General features: G+C 41.6%; 1 protein-coding gene across 3 annotated transcripts in view; it reads left to right on the top strand.

Annotated features, from left to right (window-relative positions):
- grik2 (glutamate receptor, ionotropic, kainate 2) overlaps window positions 1-16,618 on the top strand; it is a 336,418-nt gene extending 319,800 nt beyond the window's left edge. For all 3 annotated transcript variants that reach the window (XM_085290496.1, XM_085290498.1, XM_085290497.1), the window contains one exon: window positions 14,167-16,618. In XM_085290496.1, the coding sequence (XP_085146622.1) occupies window positions 14,167-14,420 (254 nt within the window). In that variant the 3' untranslated portion in view covers window positions 14,421-16,618. The remainder of the gene's footprint in view (window positions 1-14,166) is intronic.
- Window positions 16,619-21,286: the final 4,668 nt, after the last annotated feature.

The following is a 21,286-nucleotide window of genomic DNA, read 5'->3' on the forward strand; positions in this document are numbered from 1 at the left end:
ATACAGTGGGGCAAAAAAGTATTTAGTCAGCCACCGATTGTGCAAGTTCCCCCACCTAAAATGATGACAGAGGTCAGTAATTTGCACCAGAGGTACACTTCAACTGTGAGAGACAGAATGTGAAAAAAAAATCCATGAATCCACATGGTAGGATTTGTAAAGAATTTATTGGTAAATCAGGGTGGAAAATAAGTATTTGGTCAATAACAAAAATACAACTCAATACTTTGTAACATAACCTTTGTTGGCAATAACAGAGGTCAAACGTTTACTATAGGTCTTTACCAGGTTTGCACACACAGTAGCTGGTATTTTGGCCCATTCCTCCATGCAGATCTTCTCGAGAGCAGTGATGTTTTGGGGCTGTCGCCGAGCAACACGGACTTTCAACTCCCGCCACAGATTTTCTATGGGGTTGAGGTCTGGAGACTGGCTAGGCCACTCCAGGACTTTCAAATGCTTCTTACGGAGCCACTCCTTTGTTGCCCGGGCGGTGTGTTTTGGATCATTGTCATGTTGGAAGACACAGCCTCGTTTCATCTTCAAAGTTCTCACTGATGGAAGGAGGTTTTGGCTCAAAATCTCACGATACATGGCCCCATTCATTCTGTCCTTAACACGGATCAGTCGTCCTGTCCCCTTGGCAGAAAAACAGCCCCATAGCATGATGTTTCCACCCCCATGCTTCACAGTAGGTATGGTGTTCTTGGGATGCAACTCAGTATTCTTCTTCCTCCAAACACGACGAGTTGAGTTTATACCAAAAAGTTCTACTTTGGTTTCATCTGACCACATGACATTCTCCCAATCCTCTGCTGTATCATCCATGTGCTCTCTGGCAAACTTCAGACAGGCCTGGACATGCACTGGCTTCAGCAGCGGAACACGTCTGGCACTGCGGGATTTGATTCCCTGCCGTTGTAGTGTGTTACTGATGGTGACCTTTGTTACTTTGGTCCCAGCTCTCTGCAGGTCATTCACCAGGTCCCCCCGTGTGGTTCTGGGATCTTTGCTCACCGTTCTCATGATCATTTTGACCCCACGGGATGAGATCTTGCGTGGAGCCCCAGATCGAGGGAGATTATCAGTGGTCTTGTATGTCTTCCATTTTCTGATGATTGCTCCCACAGTTGATTTTTTCACACCAAGCTGCTTGCCTATTGTAGATTCACTCTTCCCAGTCTGGTGCAGGTCTACAATACTTTTCCTGGTGTCCTTCGAAAGCTCTTTGGTCTTGGCCATGGCGGAGTTTGGAGTCTGACTGTTTGAGGCTGTGGACAGGTGTCTTTTATACAGATGATGAGTTCAAACAGGTGCCATTCATACAGGTAACGAGTGGGGGACAGAAAAGCTTCTTACAGAAGACGTTACAGGTCTGTGAGAGCCAGAGATTTTCCTTGTTTGAGGTGACCAAATACTTATTTTCCACCCTGATTTACGAATAAATTCTTTACAAATCCTACCATGTGGATTCATGGATTTTTTTTTCACATTCTGTCTCTCACAGTTGAAGTGTACCTCTGGTGCAAATTACTGACCTCTGTCATCATTTTAAGTGGGGGAACTTGCACAATCGGTGGCTGACTAAATACTTTTTTGCCCCACTGTAGATCTACACGTGCATACTTGTATACATGTATTACATTACAAAGGTTGCTTTTTAGGAAGGTCTGATTCACAACAAATATAGTGTTAGCATTGTAGAAATCAAAAGTACAAATCATAGAAATAAGGCTGAAAACTGTCTTCAGTATAACCAAAACTCTCGGATATGAGAAACACAAACATTAATTGAACAATTGTATCTGAAAATGAAAAAAATATTTTGCATATTAATCAACTTTGGGAAAAGAGCTTCTTTAGTGCTGCCTAATGTGTGGTACATATAAATGACAATGACTCAATTGATCTGTGGAACAAAGTCTGGATCGGCCTGTGTTTAAAAAAATCCAGTCTCTGATCCCAGGAATTGCAGTAGGCATTGCAGAGTCATGGAGCCGGTGGGTGAGGGGACTCGCACAGTTCGCCCATTCTGGATGTTTACTCCGCCTACGCTGATTTTTTAACAATGGGAGCTCTGCGTAGCCTTGCAGGCCCCACCTCTTCTGGAATATGACTGAGTTTAGTTTAGCAGCCTGAACAGTGGACCCAGGGGTCTGTTTGGTATCCAACTAGGTAGTAAATATGGTATCTAACCAGATGCACGATGGCATTACCTTGGCCTCTAGTAGCACTTTGAAGGACATGTCCTGGTCAAAACACAACTCCAAGATTCTGCAATGTGTACGATAAACACATATGTAGGGCTGTTTTCCTCCATCTGCACAGTATCAATAACATTAGAAACATCCTGTCTCAGAGTGACGCCGAAAAACTAGTTCATGGATTAGTTGCACATCAAATGCATCAGTTCATAGTTTTAGGCTGGACTACTGTTCATTATCAGGAAGTCCTAAAAACTCGCTGAAAAGCCTTCAGCTAATCCAAAATGCTGCAGCAAGAGTCCTGACAGGGACTAGAAAGAGAGAGCAGATTTCTCCTGTTTTGGCTTCCTGTTAAATCCAGAATTCAAAATCCTGCTCCTCACATACAAGGTCTTAAATAATCAGGCCCCATCTTATCTTAATGACCTTGTAGTACCATATCACCCTAGTAGAGCACTTCGCTCTCACTCTGCAGGGCGATCGTGGCTCAAGAGTTGGGAGTTCGCCTTGTAATCGGAAGGTTGCCGGTTCGAGCCCCGGCTTGGACAGTCTCGGTCGTTGTGTCCTTGGGCAAGACACCTCACCCGTTGCCTACTGGTGGTGGTCAGAGGGCCCGGTGGCGCCAGTGTCCGGCAGCCTCGCCTCTGTCAGTGCGCCCCAGGGTGGCTGTGGCTACAATGTAGCTTGCCATCACCAGTGTGTGAATGTATGGGTGGATGACTGGATATGTAAAGCGCTTTGGGGTCCTTAGGGACTAGTAAGGCGCTATATAAATACAGGCCATTTACCATTTTACTTGTTGTTCCTAAATTAGTTAAAAGTCACCTTTTTCACTCACTTGTGTTTTTAAACTTCTCTGCATCTAATTATGAGCTATTATTCATCTCTGTCTCTCTTTCCTAGCATGTCTTTGTCCAGTCTTCCTCCCCTCACCCCAACCGGTCACGGCCGATGGCGTGCCCTCTCTGAGTCTGGTTCTGCTGGAAGTTTCTTCCTGTGAACATTGAGTTTTTCCTTCCTACTGTCACCAAAGCTCTTGCTCATAGGAGGTCATATGATTGTTGGGCTTTTCTGTTTTCTTTGTATTATTGTAGGGTCTTTACCTTACAATATAAAGAGCCTTGAGACACCTGCTGTAGTGACTTGGCACTATATAAATGAAATTCAAATAATTAAAACAAGGGAAGATATAAACTTTCCCAGTTGATCAGCAGGTTGTTTCAAAACCAGAGGCAAGAGTGAGAGATAAAAACAACAATATCCATCAGAAAATGTCTTCATGATTTACAGTTTTATTAACCATTATTTACTTACTCAGGTCTAAATAAGCCACACAGATCAAATATTCCTTTTTGTTTTCAATGTCTGCTCTGAACATTGGATTAATGACCTTTCCATTCCTTTAATGTGGAGAGGCACTTCATCTGAGATAGCAAGTGCTATGCAGCATTTCAGCTATAGTGGTTTGTCAAGCGTAATAACACTTCTGTCATTTAATGAACCTTCAAGCTTGGGTCTGGATAGAGATCTTGCATGTTGTTCCTGGGATCTGCTTGAACCCCTCCCCCCAGTTTGGGGGTTACTGCCCTGAGTGCTCCGATTACCACAGGGACCACTGTTACCTTCATCCTCCACATCTTCCCAACTTCCTCTCTTGGCCATTATTGGTACTTCTTGAGTTCCTTCTTACTGATGTTGCTGTCATTTATTATAGCTACATGTATCACAAAGGCCTCCGCTGGTCTGTCTCACCCACTCTAGGGGGCATATCTCATTTTCACCTTGGGTCAAAAGGCCATACTCAGAAAAGATGTTCCTGTATACTATGCCAGCTACCTGGTTATGGCGTTCCATGTATGCCCTGCCTGCTGGCATCTTGCACCCTGCTGTTATGTACTGGATTATCTCAGAGGCATCTTTGCACAGCCTCCACATGAGGTCTTGCCTGGTGTGGTAGATCCCAGAGTCTATCAATCTTATGCTGAGAGCTTGTTCCTGTGCTGCCGTTAGTAGTCTCTCTGTGCTGTCTTTCAGTCCAGCTTTCGGTAGGATTTCTCCGTATAAGCCGCTTTTCTATCTGCTGGTGATATATGCTGCGCAGGGACCTGTCCTTCTATCATGGTTTCTCTTCTTACTCCTCTTCCTTCTTGGGTTGGCTTTGCTTGAGGTATTTACTAAGCACATGGTCAGTTGTGGCCATCTTCCTGATGTACTCATGGATCTTTGCCGTTCCTTCCTGGATAGTGGTTTTGATACTCATGGGTCTTCAACCTCCTCTCAGGGTGCAGGATTTCAGGTGAAACCCTCCATGCTGGTAAAGACCTTCCTTGTTTACCTATCCTCGCAGGATATCTAATGACCAATAAGAGAAGTGTTGATTGCCTTGACCTTGTTCTTCAGATTCAACTGAGTTCTCAGGACTTGGCTTACTCTCTGCAGGTAAGTGATGGTTGCAGTTTTCCCCAAAGCCTCTTCATGGTTCCCATTTGCCTTTGAGATTATAAGGTACTTATAGCTAACCTCAATGTTTGCTCTAAATTATGAACTGTAAGTATCTTATGTGCCTCTCATTCACAGCCAATTTAGAATCACCAGTTAACATAACCTGCATGTCTTCAGCTTACTCCCACAGTCCAGAGTTTCTAGAGGAAACCCACACAGGCAGAAGGAGAACATGAAAATTCCACACATGGAAGGCCACAAACAGGATTAAAAGCAGGGACCCTCATGCTGTGATGTGACGTGCAAACCACCGCACCACGGTGCCTCATTTAATTATTTAGGACAATAGGAAACCATTATAGGAAATGCAAAGATTACATGCTTTTCACAGTATGTCATAGAAAAAATATATATATATTACCAGAGGTTAGAGGCAAGGCCGGATGTTAAAAGGTAAAAAGGAGATTATATTGTGAGATCTGAAATTTGACAACTACATTTCACACTTGATACAATTCCAGTTGATTCAAGCCCATTTTCATCTAAACTATTTTTGGGAGATAGCGCTAATGCACTAAGCAGGAGTGGCAATCCTGAACCTGTAAGAATGTCTTGTAAGAATAAAGGCTTTCTATTTTATTCTAATCTAAAGATTAGTAGCTACTCCAATTTGGGCCATTTGGGGAATAAAATAGATTTCATGAAATTCTGGATAATTTTCACTTACAATAACTAATTATTAATAAAGCTTGACTACATTTATCTACATTTAGCTAGGGAAATCACTGTGCCAATTAGATTGTCTCACTAATATATGAAAATGAGCATGCGTGTGTGTACGTGTGTGTGTGTGTCAGATAAAGTGCTAAGCTTCTTCAGCGGCATTGGGTCTCAAGAGGTATGCAACCCTCCATGACTTTTTTCATGCATATATCGACATGTGTGGTATCCACAGAAACCTTAGTATCTCAGCTAAATGCTCAGATCAACAATTTCTACAACCAACAAACACAGTGAGAACAAGCAATGATTAAAAGAGCAGTTACGTAAAGTGCAAAAGTCCGCTAAACACATACAACCAAGCCACAATCTCTCCCGACTTCATGTAATAACAAAAGGTATACCTGGGTAGTTGGCAAAGCTTTCACAGATTCGAAAAACTCCAAGTTTCACCGCGCTCTACAATTCAGTGAACCAGCCGCAAAAGAAGACCACAAAAACGCAAGCTTTGTGTATCCGCTAAGGCAGAAATTCACTTAGCGGACTGGTTTCCTCCGTTGTTTATCATTGTTAGCCGTTGGCTGCTGTAGCTCCTGATAATGGCAGCACTAGCACGACGCATCAGAGCCAGTTCCGTCAACAATTGTACTTTTCAGCCCAGTTAGAGACGTGTGACTGGATTACGCCATGTGTCGTAAATTTAGGGCCACACAAGGGCGTAGATTTGGTTTTGGCATTGGTGTGGACGGACGATTCAACCATCGAACCTGCCCTGTTTCTTTTTTTTCCCTTTTTGTCTTTGCTTCTTGATAAAAAAACAAAAAAGGAGAAATATACTTGCCTACATATGCTATTCTACCTGCTTTTAAACCATTTAAAATTACAATTCATGGTTTTACATGTGAATTATATAATGTTAAATTACTATTAAACAAATGACTGACTAAGTATTTTAAACTTTAGTTTACTTCAGCCATATTTATAAATCAGGTATCATACAAAAATAAAAATAGAGTCATGACAATAAAAGAATATGACTTTAAGGACTTAACAGCATTACTTCAGTTACACCAACATCTCTGACACATTAGCACTAAGGGAACACTGAATGACCTGCTGGTTTTTGTCCATAAAACTACTCGTCTAAGATGACCACAAAGTAAAAGATCTCTCAGCAAAATGATGCAACATTTTAGGCCCTGGCCCCTCAGTGAGCTGGGATTTTTTCATTCTAAGCATGAACTACTGTTACAGCAACAGACATGGACTACTGGTGACCCACACAACAACTCAATGTCCACTATGTGAAGCAGCCAAACACAGGCCTTCTCCTCTCGTTCATTTCATTTCATTTCATTTCATTTATTTGTTCATTTTCAGGCACAACAAATACCTATATTGAACATAAAATGCACAAAACAAAAAACAAAAATTGCCTGAAAAAGGAGTGGGACGAAGAAAACTTATTAAATCCCACCCTTATACTCACTCATCAACAAAAAAAACAAACTTCCCGCAGCTACGCCCATCATTGCATACAGACCCATCAACAGCCCCGGGCACATACAAGCATCTAAACGGCAGCTCGCAAACAACAATTAGAGCCTTCATAACTGAATACAGAATATATAAATTATAAATTGCATTACCACAGGTAACAGGCAGTAATAACTACAAGTAACAAACACACATACATATACATACATATATATCTACACACACATGTACATATATGTACATACATATGCACACTTTTTTTTTTTTTTTTTTTTTGAATCCATACCAGCAATGGTAAGAGAACAGACATTACAGAGCACACTAAAAGCATCATTGAGTATACTGTGACCAGACCAACTGTTTGTAGAGAAATTTAAATCTATGAATATTTTCGTTAACTGAGATAAACTGCTGGCATGTTTGTTTTACATCTATGCTGTCCAGTCTCTCCTGGTGGACATACAGCAGTATTGTTTAATCTCATTTGAGTCATTGTTGACCTTAGCCATGTTTTTAGTCTTCTGAGAGCACTGAAGCTTCTTTTAGCCTCAGTAAAATGCGTTTTATCCTCACATTACAATTATTATTCTGTGCTTGATGTGCCTCACCTTTGGCTCTTCCCCTCTGACTGCACTAGGACATATTGCCACCTGATAAAGTAACACATGGATTCGTGCCATATAAAAAGTGAGACATGTCAATTCAGATTCTTTGTCAAATATACACTAATGAATCAATTTACATCAGCAGCCTAACAACTGTCATGATAATAAATACTAGTTAATCTACAGCACCGAATCATCAGTCAGTCACCTGTGACCTCGCCTCTTTACTGAGCCCCGCAGGGGACATGGGAGAAAAAAAAAATTAAGACGGACTTTTGCGAGATTTTGCAATAGCAAAAGTTGAATTCCAACAATGGCGGCAGCTACTTAGTTGTAATATTACTCTTTCTGGGTCACAAAATACACTTTTAAGATATTTTGAGGCGTGAATGTAGTTGTGTAAACGTCAGATACCTGCTCGGTTTACAAGACATCACATATTGCAAAAGTGCTCTGACGTTTTTGGAGATCTGACACCCTTAGCGCGAAGCTAACGGGAGGTCGAGACCTACTACAGCCGGGAAGAACACCGCTTTCCCGGCACATCGTGCCTCGACCTCCCGGTCGGCTTCGAGCTGGCGGGAGGTCGAAAAACTGGCGGCTAAAACTTTTGCGAGATCCCGAGTTTGTTTTGCGAGATCTCGCAAAAGTCAGTCTTAATTTTTTTTTCTCCCATGTCCCCTGCGGGGCTCCGTACCTCTTCACCTCTGTCTGAGCTACAACATGGCAGAGCTGCCTCTGTCACCTGATGAATAACAGTGAGACATTCCACATACATGCAGTCACACGTGCTTCAAATACAGTCATGAACCAACAACTCATCATCCAATTTCACCTGTGATCTTGTGTCACCATTGCTCTCTGAGCTTTGTGTTGGTTGGAATATTTGCATATCATGACTACCTCATGATATTTTGTCTCAAAAATGAACCCTATGAATATGTCAGCACCATTAGGATGAAATTATTGTGTCACCAACATTTTAACGTTAGACATATTATTTTATCAGCCTCTATAAACTAATATCCTGGCTGCTCGAGGCTCCGTTTTCTCTGACAGTTTCAATCAAAATTAGAAATGCTGCTCTGAGACTGAGAGAACTAATAGTGCTGCCTGTTGTGCAGTTAGTTTCCCAAACATGTTATTCATGGTTACATACAGTTTCAGACTGATGTGGGCCAAAGCCTAGCACAGCCTGTAACGTTATTGTGACACATTTTATGAGTGAACTTGGCTTTAAGTGACTCACAGGTTTCTTTGAAAAACACTTTCTTATATCCAGCTTCTTCCTCTTTGCTGCCGTCCTCCTCTCCTCCTCGCAGCGCAGGTTTGCCGCTGCTAAAACTAAACAGAGCTCCCTGAAAGGCTCAGCCAATCACATTGGCCATATTTGTCACATGACGTAGGACTCCAGTAGAGAACGTAATTTAACTCTTTCTGCTCCGCTGGGTGAACGAGACGCTGACAGATCTTTTTTTTCTTGTTTTTCTTTACTCGAAGAGATCAAATTATTGGTGGGGACAATTCAATAATCGCTGGATATTGGTGGGGACATGTCCCTTCCGTCCACGCCAAATCTACGCCCTTGGGGCCACATGAGGTTTTTTGCCTTGCAGTTTCTGATTGGTGGAATTGACGTGAATATGGCATCCTTACCGTGATTCTATGGGCTCAAACTATTAAAAAGAGGTGTCATGCAAATTTATGCACCTGCCTAATATAGTTTAAGTAACTATTGCACACTTTCTGCAAATCCTATAACATTATTTCACTTCTCAAATATAATTGTGTTCATCTGGTATATGATAAATTTAAATGAAATTGCTGATCCAAACAAAAAAATTATTTATGAAGAAAAATCATGAGGGGTACCCAAAGTTTTGCATACCACTGTAAAATAGGGATAAGTAAATACTGGGCAGCTCTGGGTTGTCTGCCAATCAGAAGATTGGTGGATCCATCACCAACTCCTGTGTGTGAGTGTTAGATATAAATGTATGTATTGTATGAATGTAAATATGTCTTGTAGTTGAAAGCGCTTTAAATGGTCAGCAAGACTAGAAAAGCAATATAAATAGCAGTCTATTAATCTGCTGTATCTGTTACTTAACCAACATGAATGAATGGTTTTATTTATGGTTGCACGTTGTATTTCAGTTTCTTATTCAACAGAATAAAAAACGTTTTTGGACTTAGACACTAAGGTGAGAATTGATCCCCATTTGCAGTCAGCACCTCAAATGAGTTAATAAATTATGAGCATCCCATTATTCTTATTATGCCCACATAACCTGTTCAATGGTACGACTAGGGATGGGTATTGATAAGATTTTCACGATTCCGATTCCATTTTCGATTCTGTTTAACGATTCGATTCTTTATCGATTCTCTTATCGATTATTTTTAAAAAAGGAGAACACTAAGGTCGATTAGCTTAGAACTTTGTTTTATAGCTTCTCTTTGAACAAGATAGAAATTTAGGAGTAACATGGCCTTACAAACCCAACAGTGAGATCTTAAGAGATCCACAGCCTACGGCTCTTCAATGGGGTGTCACAGGGTCCCCAGGAAAAAATATTGTAAATGTAAAATAATAAAATAAATATTCTTCTGTAGCAATAACAAAGTATAACATAAATTATTCTGTAGCAATTACACAAGAATATCCAGTAATGTCCCTGCCTACAATTAAACACATTCACTTACTGAAAGCCTTTGACCACAAACTGAGTCACTGCTCGGTGACATTCGTCTATCCTGGCCTGAAAGGAGATGCTACCGGTAGACTGCAGCGAGAACTGCCAGCATCTGAGCCAGACTCTGTCTCTCTCATCATGGTCACTAAATGCACAGTAATGGCAGGTTTTGTAATAAGGCAGATCGCGCTAACATAATATGCACTGTTAGTTGATTATTTACCTGCCGCATTAACGGGAGAGGACGTGCAAACGTTACCGCTGCTGCTGGGTTGAGATTCACGAGTCCGGAGCAGAATTAAAAACACGACATTCATTTAAGGTCATCGCGTGTTTTGTGAGCAAATGCTTTTGCATATTCGTAGTGTTTCCTAGCTTAAAGGAAATATCTACTTTGCAAGTGTTGCAAGTCGCCCTGTTGTCATCCGTTCTCGTAAAGTATAATCAAAGTTTTGAGCGTTAGGCGCCGTGTTTCCTGCCAGGTAAATGACGCTCCGCAACGTGGTGACGTCATTCGGGGCGACTGGAATCAATAAGGGAATCGTTTGCAAAAATGGCAAACAATTCCAAGGAATTGAAACAGTGGGAACCGGTTCTCAACAACAACCGGGTTTCGATACCCATCCCTAGGTACGACTGTACAAGATGCTTTCTGTTGGTGTCTCAACTGGAACAGGATCATGAATGTGATGACCAATAATTGAAGAGAAGATTGTTGAGGGTGGGAGTTTGCCCTCCAACATGTGGTTTAAGTACCAGATTGTGTATTTTTACCCAAAATGTTTTTTTTTCTTTTATAGGTTCACCTAACCAGTAGCAACTGAAGATTATAGTTTTGATATACGGTAATACTAATACTAATAATTATAATAATTATTAATAATTACTAATAACAACAAATTAACTTTCACCCAAAATTCTTACTGTGATGTTGGCCACCATGCATAACATGGTGCCATAAAGCGGTTTGAATCATGTTGGTTTCTTTTTTTATGTATTTTTTAAATACTTTATTTACAAACAAAACAGCACAACAACTTAGAAGAGTCATATCCAGTACAAGGACACGACGACTTAAGAACACAGATGATGCAAACACGGGGGATATAGGAGTGAGTGTAGTCCATATAATGTACAAGGAACCTCGGTGTAAGAGCAGCAACAGTTATATCCACACACTTAAATACATGCAAACATATACGGTAATACAATAAAGCTATAGCAAATATAATAATATCTATACAAACACACACATGCGCGCACACACACATGCGCGCACACACACACACACGCACACACACACACACACACACACACATATGAAGAGTTAAACAGCACCAAACTGACTGCACTCCATGAGCATCTGGCAGCACAGCTGCTAATCAATGAGAGACACCCAGAATGGCTAACTGAAGACTGGACAGTCCCGAACCCCCCCTAAGGAACCGGTCCCATCCAACTACTGGCCAATAACCTGCCTCAGTACCACATGGAAGATACTGTCAGGCATCATAGCGGCTAAGATGAACAGGCACATGGTTTTCAATACATGAGCGGGGCACAGAAAAGAATTGGCAAACACCAGCTACTGGTAGACAGAACACTTGCCCGAGACTGTAAGACCAGGCTGACCAACCTGTGCACTGCCTGGATTGATTACAAGAAGGCCTATGACTCAATGCCCGACACCTGGATCCTGGAATGCCTAGAACTATACAAGACCAGCAGGACCCTAAATGCCTTCATCAGGAATCCTTCATCGGGATACAGTCAGTCCAAAAAACTGCTAAAACTTTGAATGTGTGCCCAAGTGCAGTTGCAAAAACTATAAAGCTATCAACAACGAAACTGGCCCACCCCAGGAAAGGAAGACCAAGAGTCCCCTCTGTTGCTGAGGATAAATTCATCCGAGTCAATGTCAATTCTAGTGGCAGTAATCACAATATGTGGACATGATGTTCATGAATAAAGAATCGTTTCATGTTCATGTTTCATGTATTTGTCCGATTGCCTCTGATCTTTTCATTCTGTCTTAGTGCAGCTGCTAGTGGTCAACGAACAATGCAGAGATATGGATAAAGAGGATATGAAGCTTGATGAAATCAGCCCATTGTTGGTGACTGTGGCTGTTGGTGTAGAATAGAGTCCCTTAATACAGTAAATAAAGGATTTTCCAAACCCAAATTTACGAAGTGTGAGAAACATGAGAAATTTCCAGTGAAATCTTTAAAATACTTTTTCTGCACCTAATGGTAAAATTAAGGTGTTAGATTTGTTGATAAATGATAGCTGCATTAAATTGAAAAGCTTGTGGGTATTAGTGCAACAATGTCTACATTTAATAATACCAGTCTGGTTAAGGCAAATGAGAGTGGGGATGACTTTATTCAATTCAATTCAATTCAATTCAATTTTATTTACACAGCGCCAAAACACAACAACAGTCGCCTCAAGGTGTTTTATATTGTGCAGTAGATCCTACAATAATAGATACAGAGAACAACCCAACAATCATATGAGCCCCTATGAGCAAGCACTTTGGCGACAGTGGGAAGGAAAAACTCCCTTTTAACAGGAAGAAACCTCCGGCAGAACCAGGCTCAGGGAGGGGCGGGGCCATCTGCTGCGACCGGTTGGGGTGAGAGAAGGAAGACAGGATAAAGACATGCTGTGGAAGAGAGACAGAGATTAATAACAGGTACGAGTCAATGCAGAGAGGTCTATTAACACATAGTGAGTGAGAAAGGTGACTGGAAAGGAAAAACCCAATGCATCATGGGAATCCCCGGCAGCCTACGTCTATTGCAGCATAACTAAGGGAGGATTCAGGGTCACCTGGTCCAGCCCTAACTATATGCTTTAGCAAAAAGGAAAGTTTGTGGTGTGGTAGACCCCAGCCTCTATGGATCTTGTGCTTAGGGTTTGCTCCTGTGCTGCCATCATTAGCGCTTCTGTGCTGTCTTTCAGTCCAGCTCTTTGTCCAGCCACTGATAGGATTTGTCTATGTCAGCCAGTTCTTTTATCTGTCGGTGGTACTTACCTGGCGGGGTCTGTCCTTCTGTGATGGTTCCTCTTCTTGCTCCTCTTGCTTCTTTGGTTTATGCTTCCTGAGATATTCACTAAGCATATGATTATTTGTGGCCATTCCAATTCTCTGTCCAGAACACAGTTCCAAGTACTGTGGTAGAGGACCTAAACTTGAAGAACAGAGACCAACCATAGGGCGAGTGGGAAATATAAAGATTAAAGAAAAATATAATCAACATAAAAAATCACAGACCTTAAATCATACATGCAATCTATGACTGAAGATGCTTTTTCAGTGATGTATTTGGTTTATTTTTAGATTAGAAGCTGAATTTTTTTCGGCATCTATCACCATGCATAAAAAGCCTTGAATATGCTGCAACAGCTTCAAATCTTTAAACAAATGTACTCTGACAGAGTATTGAGTAATTCCATTACCAAAAATGCCATTGTACCTGCACCTTTCCATTCCAATTTTTTCCTTGGTCCCATCATGCATACCTTATGTTGTAGGCCTTCTGCACTATATATTTTACCCTTGGGGCGATCGTGGCTCAAGAGTTGGCAGTTCATCTTGTAATCGGAAGGTTGCTGGTTTGAGTCCCGACTCGGACAGTCTTGGTTGTTGTGTCCTTGGGCAAGACACTTCACCTGTTACCTACTGGTGGTGGTCAGAGGGCCCGGTGGCGCCAGTGTCAGCTGTGACTACAATGCAGCTTGCCGTCACCTGTGTGTGCGAATAGGTGGATGACTGAATGTATTGTAAGGCGCTTTGGGGCCCTTAGGGACTAAGTAATACAGACCATTTACCATTTATGACAACTTTGGGATGAGATGGTGTCTGGTGATTGGACGAGGCTACAAAAGAGGTTGCCCACAGGGAAAACAGCCTTGTTCTTTTAACCATTACATTTGGATAAGGCAAGTGCCCTGAAACCCATTTTGCTTTCTTTTTTCTCTTTCCTTCTTTTGCAGAGGTCTTTCTGCAGTGCCATGGTGGAAGAACTGCGAGTCTCCCTCAAGTGCCAGCGCCGACTCAAACACAAGCCCCAGCGACCCATAATGGTGAAAACAGAAGAGGTTATCAACATGCACACCTTCAACGACCGCAGACTGCCAGGCAAAGAGACCATGGCCTAAAATGGGAATCTCAGTCCATCTCTTACCGTTTTTCTGGTAGTGAGACGGAGTGCAGAGACATTGGGAAAAAGGTTGCGGGTAAATGGTAGGGGTGTTGCTCGGGGGGCAAATTTGGCAGTTGTATTACTCTGAAGATAGAGCAGAAGTGCTTTGCAATATATTGACGACATATTGTTCTTGTTTGTTTATAATTAGCTAGGGATAAGAGATTCTACAATATTTCCTGTGGAAATAACTTGATTCTGGGTGAAATTTCAGCGTGTTACCTCATTACACTTACCAACTTGGCAAGGCAGAAAGACGGAAAACTATCAGCTTGTCCAGACTTCCAAAACCCAGATGTTGAGAAGAGTCTGGAAATTAACCTGAAGGGGGACAGAAGAATCCTTTAAAAAACTGGTCCTATCCTCTTTAGCTGCTACTTATTTAGTCTTTCACCACAGAGCTCAAAATGGGCTGGTTAAACAACACCAATAACAGACTGTGAGCCAGTATAGAGATGTTAACTAGGTGAACAAGGAACTAAGTTTGTAGAATAAGATTTGACAGGCTAAATGAAACCCAAACCGACAAGAGCATGACGAGATTACAATGTACACAGAGGCATTCCTTAGTCACAATACCGACTGACACAAAAAATGGTTTTATTGTATATCATCTATCAGGCAATAAGCGATATCATGTATTTATTTTTCAGAGTACTAGCACTTTTGTTTTCTAATCTGCTGGTGGAGGTGACTTTTAGAAACTATATGGAGAAATTGCAGAAGTAGAGGTTATACAGTATAGTGCGCTTTCTATGTCCCTTTCCAGAAACTACTCTATGAAGGTGGAGTAACTTGTTTTCCAACATCCCATGCTCCCTTTGATTCGACCAGCCTTTAAACCATAGGCTGCTGTTCTAAACAAGTGTCGTTTTTTTCTTGAATTGTGGCTAAAGGTGATTAGCCGTATAACATAATAATAATAAATAATAATAATAATAATAATAATAATAATAATAATAATAATAATAATAATATTCTAGTAAGTTTGGCTAGTAAGAATGACAAACCATGTACTTTCAGTTTGATGTCTATTCTCTACTGGTGTAGAGGTGTTTCATTTAGATGACCCAGTATCTGTAAAATATTGTCCTGTATATTTTCTTTTTTGCTTGGTTGTAATTTCCATGGTCACACAGCACACAGTGGTGTGCTCCCACTAGAGTGGAACCTGCCGTGTTTTCATTGGAGGCATCCACTCACTGTCTGAAAACACCTCTAACATCAATAAAAAGAAACCCTGGTAGGTGTAGGCACGGCTCATCAAGTCTAAATCCACAGCAGTCACACCACACATAAATTCTATTTATTCAAGATATTTATTGTTTTTATTTATTAATTATTATTTTATAAAGATCTTTATTTATATCTCTTTGGACTGATTTTTCATTGCTGCAGTGAACACACTTCATTTCAACACTGTATGGGGACACACACTTTTTGCATTTTTGTTTGTTTGTTTTTTGTGTTATTTACTTTATTCTTATTTTATTTTACTGGTCAGTGGCATGGCCTCCATTTTAACTTTGTACTTTTGTGGCTTTCTTCCTTTCACAGCAAATCTCCACAGTTACTTGTGCAAATGCAATTTCTATGAAAAAAGTGTTTTTGTATGACAAGTATCAAAATTTTGTAATGATTTTTACCAACACAAACCACACTAAGACGAGTGTCATCCACGGCCAAGGGGTGAAGCTCCCGGCTGGTAGTTCAGGAGGCTTTGTACACTAGAAAAGAACCAACACAAAACACACACACATCTAGACCCCTGAGAGCCCATCATGCACCCATCCTCAACGGAACAGATTCGCACTAATTATTATTATGCTCTCCAACAGAGACACAGAGCAGTATGGTAAAGCTTCAGTGACACTGTATTATTTTGGAGAAGCAGAAAAAAAGAAACTATTTTTATCATGTAAAGGAATCATATTTAAAGAAAGATATTTTTACTTCACACAGAAGAAGAATGGTAGTTGGTAAGAGCAAATTAAAATGTTGGCTAAAAAGGAAGATTATTGATGATTCTTTTATTCTTCACCCCTGATTAATTATAGATTGCTAGAATCCAGTGCTGAGCTGTGTAAATGGTTTTAAAAAGGAAAAGATGTATTTAGAAGAATTATAAAGACAACTAAATAATTTTGAACCTGTTATAAAAACAAGATGCAGTGCACACAGTTTACCCTTTGAAGTTGATGCACAAGTTTAAAGAAAATAAAACAAAATGTGTTCATAACTTTTACCTTGTCTGTGAGTTTATTGAATGTTAATTGATGAATAAAACAGGGCAGGAGCTCGACAAAAATGCCACTGCACAGTGTGAATTCAATGTAAAAAAAATGATCATGTGGTATTGAAGCTGGGTCTTATTTTGAATAACCCCACTTGGCAGACTTGTTAAAGATGCAGAGGAACACCTGTACTATATTCAACAACCTACATGTCATAAAAGGAAGTACCTCTTTGTGAAGTAATGGCTCGTCAATGGAGCAGTATCCTCTGAGATACTGCTGTCACTGGTTATACCAGAGGTTCCCAAAGTGTGAGGCCCAGCCATTGCAGTGTGTGTGTGTGTGGGTGTGTGTGTGTGTGTGTGTGGGTGGGTGGGTGGGTGGGTGTGGGCGGGGGGGGTATGAAAAGAAAAAAAATGCTTGGACACTGCTAACATGGACAGGTTTTTGACGGGGCGCCCACACAAACGCAAAGCAGGAGATGAAGCGTCGCTGAATATGTTTCCAAACCAACTTCATTCTAAGCCAAAGACTAGAAAATATGGTGAAGCAAATCTGCCCTTTGGCTTCACCTGCACGAGTGCCGAGGTAGGTCTCCCTGCAGGATTAGTTTCCTCTGCATCAGCAGCACGTGCTGGGCTGTTCAAATCACGGACAAACAGGATCCCACGTTCTTGATTTTTAGTTCACAAACACTTCTTGTAATGACTAACTGCTCCTGACATTTTGGAGATGTTTGCTCTTTATACAGTAAAGTTACAGCGGGGGGGGGACACAACTACACCATGACGCCTCTGTCTTTCTAAATGGAGGGACAGTAACTTCGTGTGTATGTAAGCGTGTAAAACCTGCAGACAGTCAGATTAACAGTATTTCGTCTCTATCTGCTATTCTGCAATTCATCTCATGTAAACAATAACGTGGTGCACAGCGTGACGTGAAAAAAGGCACATACCTTTGATGTTGTAAACATAAATGTAAAAGAGGAGTTTTAAAAAATCTCAGTTTTCGGTGATTCGAAACACCGTTTACGTGTGGACGAAACAGCTGCGTTTTCAAAAATACCCGTGTAGATGTGGACGTAGCGTAAAAAGAGTTAGTAGTTTATTTTATTACTACCTGTAATTTATTGCAGTTTACTTTTATTTGCTTAATTGTTTACTAAATGTTTGAGGTGTGAAATAAACTGCAATGGAGTTTGACAACAAAATATGGGTGTGTGGTTGGAGGATGTGTGCAAGCCTGTTGCTCCCATAAATCACAGAGAGGGCAGTGGCGCACACTAATGACATCATAAACCCTTGACTTATGTTACATTAAAGAGACACCACACCATTGTGACTATTACATACTGAGTGGAAAAGCTACTTCTAAATCAATTTCTGATAGTGTTCTTTCTAAAACCTTGTAAATTAAAGCTGAACAAAGAACCAGGAGGTCCAATTCAAAACTAATGTTATACATCCCACAGTCTGAACTCTTGTGATGACAGAGCCTTCTTAAAATAAATAAATAAATAAATAAATCCCCTCTCACCTCTGTGGGCGGTCTTTATCCTTCAAGCTCGGGTCCTCTAACAGTATCCACAGTATCTCTGCTGTTCCTAGGAATGTCCAGAAGAGGGAGGAGAGCTCAGATCAGTGGCGGAGCAGGGGGTGGCTTACTGGGCTTGAGCCCCGGTTGTTTTTTCAGAAGCCCGGGGTCTTTTGGAGTGTAATTTTTTCATAGTTGCCTGACTGACAACTGTATAAAACAAAACCTACGCACAATATTCGAAGCACATAGTGAACACTGTGGGGATTTACGACTGTGCGTAAATCCCCCTAATATTGGTATGATCCGAGCTCAGGCACTAAGCGACTGAGCGAGGGGGCGGGGGTAGCTGCTGCCTGTTGGAGAAGCACAGCCAGGTAGACAGAGGAGAACTTAAGTTTGAGCAGGTACCAAAGCAAATCATTCGTACTGTACAAATAATGTAAATACGGTGCATCACGAAAGATTGATGTCAAACTGATCACTTGACCCATATTACGTTACTTGTTATTTGAGTGAATCAACAAATGGTGAAATGAAAACCCGAACAACAACAATGCTGTTTCTTTAGAGAGTCTTAGCTTACATGTATTTATTTCATATTTTCAGTTGTTTCCCTCCACGGCTAAATAAATCGGTTTCAGTAATGCACTGATATACAAGAATGGACATAAGGGGCTTCTTTCAAAGAAAAAACAGTTGTTATTTTATATATTATGCTTTGTATGTTGTTCAGTATATTTCTATGCAAAACAAGAGGAATTTCAATACAGGATATTCACAGTTGAAACCAGATATTTACATACACTTTATGGACATTTTTTTACTGTACAACATCAATTTAGAGTAAACTTGTTTTGTTTTAGATAAATATTGAAATATCTTTTGAATTAGTTAAATGTCAGAATAAAGAGAGACAGAGCTTCTATTTTTTTTATCACTTTCATCAAATGTAGGATCACATGTACACTAAGTTTATTGTTAATTAATAAGAAAACTACAGACGATTCCATTCTGAGCTGAAGAAGCTTCTGATTGGTTAGTAGAGTCCATGTGAGTAAATCGGTGGCACAGCTGTGGATGCATATAAGGCAAAACACAGAGCCTGTTTCTGTGACATGGGAAAATCAAGAGATGTCAACCAAAACACCAGGAGAAGAATCGTGGAGCTCCATAAGTGTGGCTCAATTTGAATACAATTTGGGGCCTTTTGCAATTAAGAAATACAGATAGTTTCTCTCTTTACTCTGAAAGTTAACAAATATGTTTTTTATATTTATCAATCTAAAAAAAAATAAACATTTAGTCTGATTAGATGTAGAAGGAGGAAAAGAGAGGGAGAGAGAGGAACAGAGAGAGAGAGAGAGGAACAGAGAGAGAGAGAGGAACAGAGAGAGAGAGAGGAACAGAGAGGGAGAGAGAGAGGAACAGAGAGGGAGAGAGAGAGGAACTGAGAGGGAGAGGGAGAGAGGAACAGAGAGAGAGAGAGAGGAACAGAGAGAGAGAGAGAGAGAGAGAGAGAGAGGAACAGAGAGAGAGAGAGGAACAGAGGGAGAGAGAGGAACAGAGAGAGAGAGAGGAACAGAGAGAGAGAGAGGAACAGAGAGGGAGAGAGAGGAACAGAGAGAGAGAGAGAGAGAGGAACAGAGAGAGAGAGAGAGGAACAGAGAGAGAGAGAGAGGAACAGAGAGAGAGAGAGTAGAACAGAGAGGGAGAGAGAGGAACAGAGAAAGAGAGAGAGAGAGAGAGGAACAGAGAGAGAGAGAGAGGAACAGAGAAAGAGAGAGAGAGAGAGAGGAACAGAGAGAGAGAGAGGAACAGAGAAAGAGAGAGAGAGAGAGAGAGAGGAACAGAGAGAGAGAGAGAGGAACAGAGAAAGAGAGAGAGAGAGAGAGGAACAGAGAGAGAGAGAGAGGAACAGAGAGAGAGAGAGAGAGAGAGGAACAGAGAGGAACAGAGAGAGAGAGAGGGGAACAGAGAGAGAGAGAGAGAGAGGAACAGAGAGGGAGAGAGAGAGAGGAACAGAGGGAGAAAGAGGAACAGAGAGAGAGAGAGGGGAACAGAGAGAGAGAGAGAGGAACAGAGAGAGAGAGAGAGAGAGAGGAACAGAGAGGGAGAGAGAGAGAGGAACAGAGAGAGAGAGAGAGAGAGGAACAGAGAGAGAGGGAGAGGAACAGAGAGAGAGAGAGAGAGAGGAACAGAGAGAGAGAGGAACAGAGAGAGAGAGAGAGAGAGAGAGGAACAGAGAGAGAGAGAGGAACAGAGAGGGAGAGAGAGGAACAGAGAGAGAGAGAGAGAGGAACAGAGAGAGAGAGAGAGGAACAGAGAAAGAGAGAGAGAGAGGAACAGAGAGAGAGAGAGAGAGAGGAACAGAGAGAGAGGAACAGAGAGAGAGAGAGAGAGGAACAGAGAGAGAGAGAGAGAGGAACAGAGAAAGAGAGGGAGAGAGGAACAGAGAGGGAGAGAGAGGAACAGAGAAAGAGAGAGAGAGAGAGAGGAACAGAGGGAGAGAGAGGAACAGAGAGAGAGAGAGAGAGAGAGGAACAGAGAGAGAGGGAGAGGAACAGAGAGAGAGAGGAACAGAGAAAGAGAGAGAGAGAGAGAGGAACAGAGAGAGAGAGAGAGAGGAACAGAGAAAGAGGAACAGAGAGAGAGAGAGAGAGAGGAACAGAGAGAGAGAGAGGAACAGAGAAAGAGGAACAGAGAGAGAGAGAGAGAGAGGAACAGAGAGAGAGAGAGAGAGAGGAACAGAGAGAGAGAGGAACAGAGAAAGAGAGAGAGAGAGGAACAGCGAGAGAGAGGAACAGAGAAAGAGAGAGAGAGAGAGAGAGAGAGAGAGGAACAGAGAGAGAGAGAGAGGAACAGAGAAAGAGAGAGAGAGAGAGAGGAACAGAGAGAGAGAGAGAGGAACAGAGAGAGAGAGAGAGAGAGAGAGGAACAGAGAGGAACAGAGAGAGAGAGAGGGGAACAGAGAGAGAGAGAGAGAGAGGAACAGAGAGGGAGAGAGAGAGAGGAACAGAGGGAGAAAGAGGAACAGAGAGAGAGAGGGGGGGAACAGAGAGAGAGAGAGAGGAACAGAGAGAGAGAGAGAGAGAGAGGAACAGAGAGGGAGAGAGAGAGAGGAACAGAGAGAGAGAGAGAGAG

This window comes from Mchenga conophoros, linkage group LG11 (assembly GCF_057382185.1).
Source record: "Mchenga conophoros isolate Kocher_MC1m ecotype Shallow Benthic linkage group LG11, M_conophoros_male_GT1.1, whole genome shotgun sequence".
NCBI lineage: Eukaryota > Metazoa > Chordata > Actinopteri > Cichliformes > Cichlidae > Mchenga > Mchenga conophoros.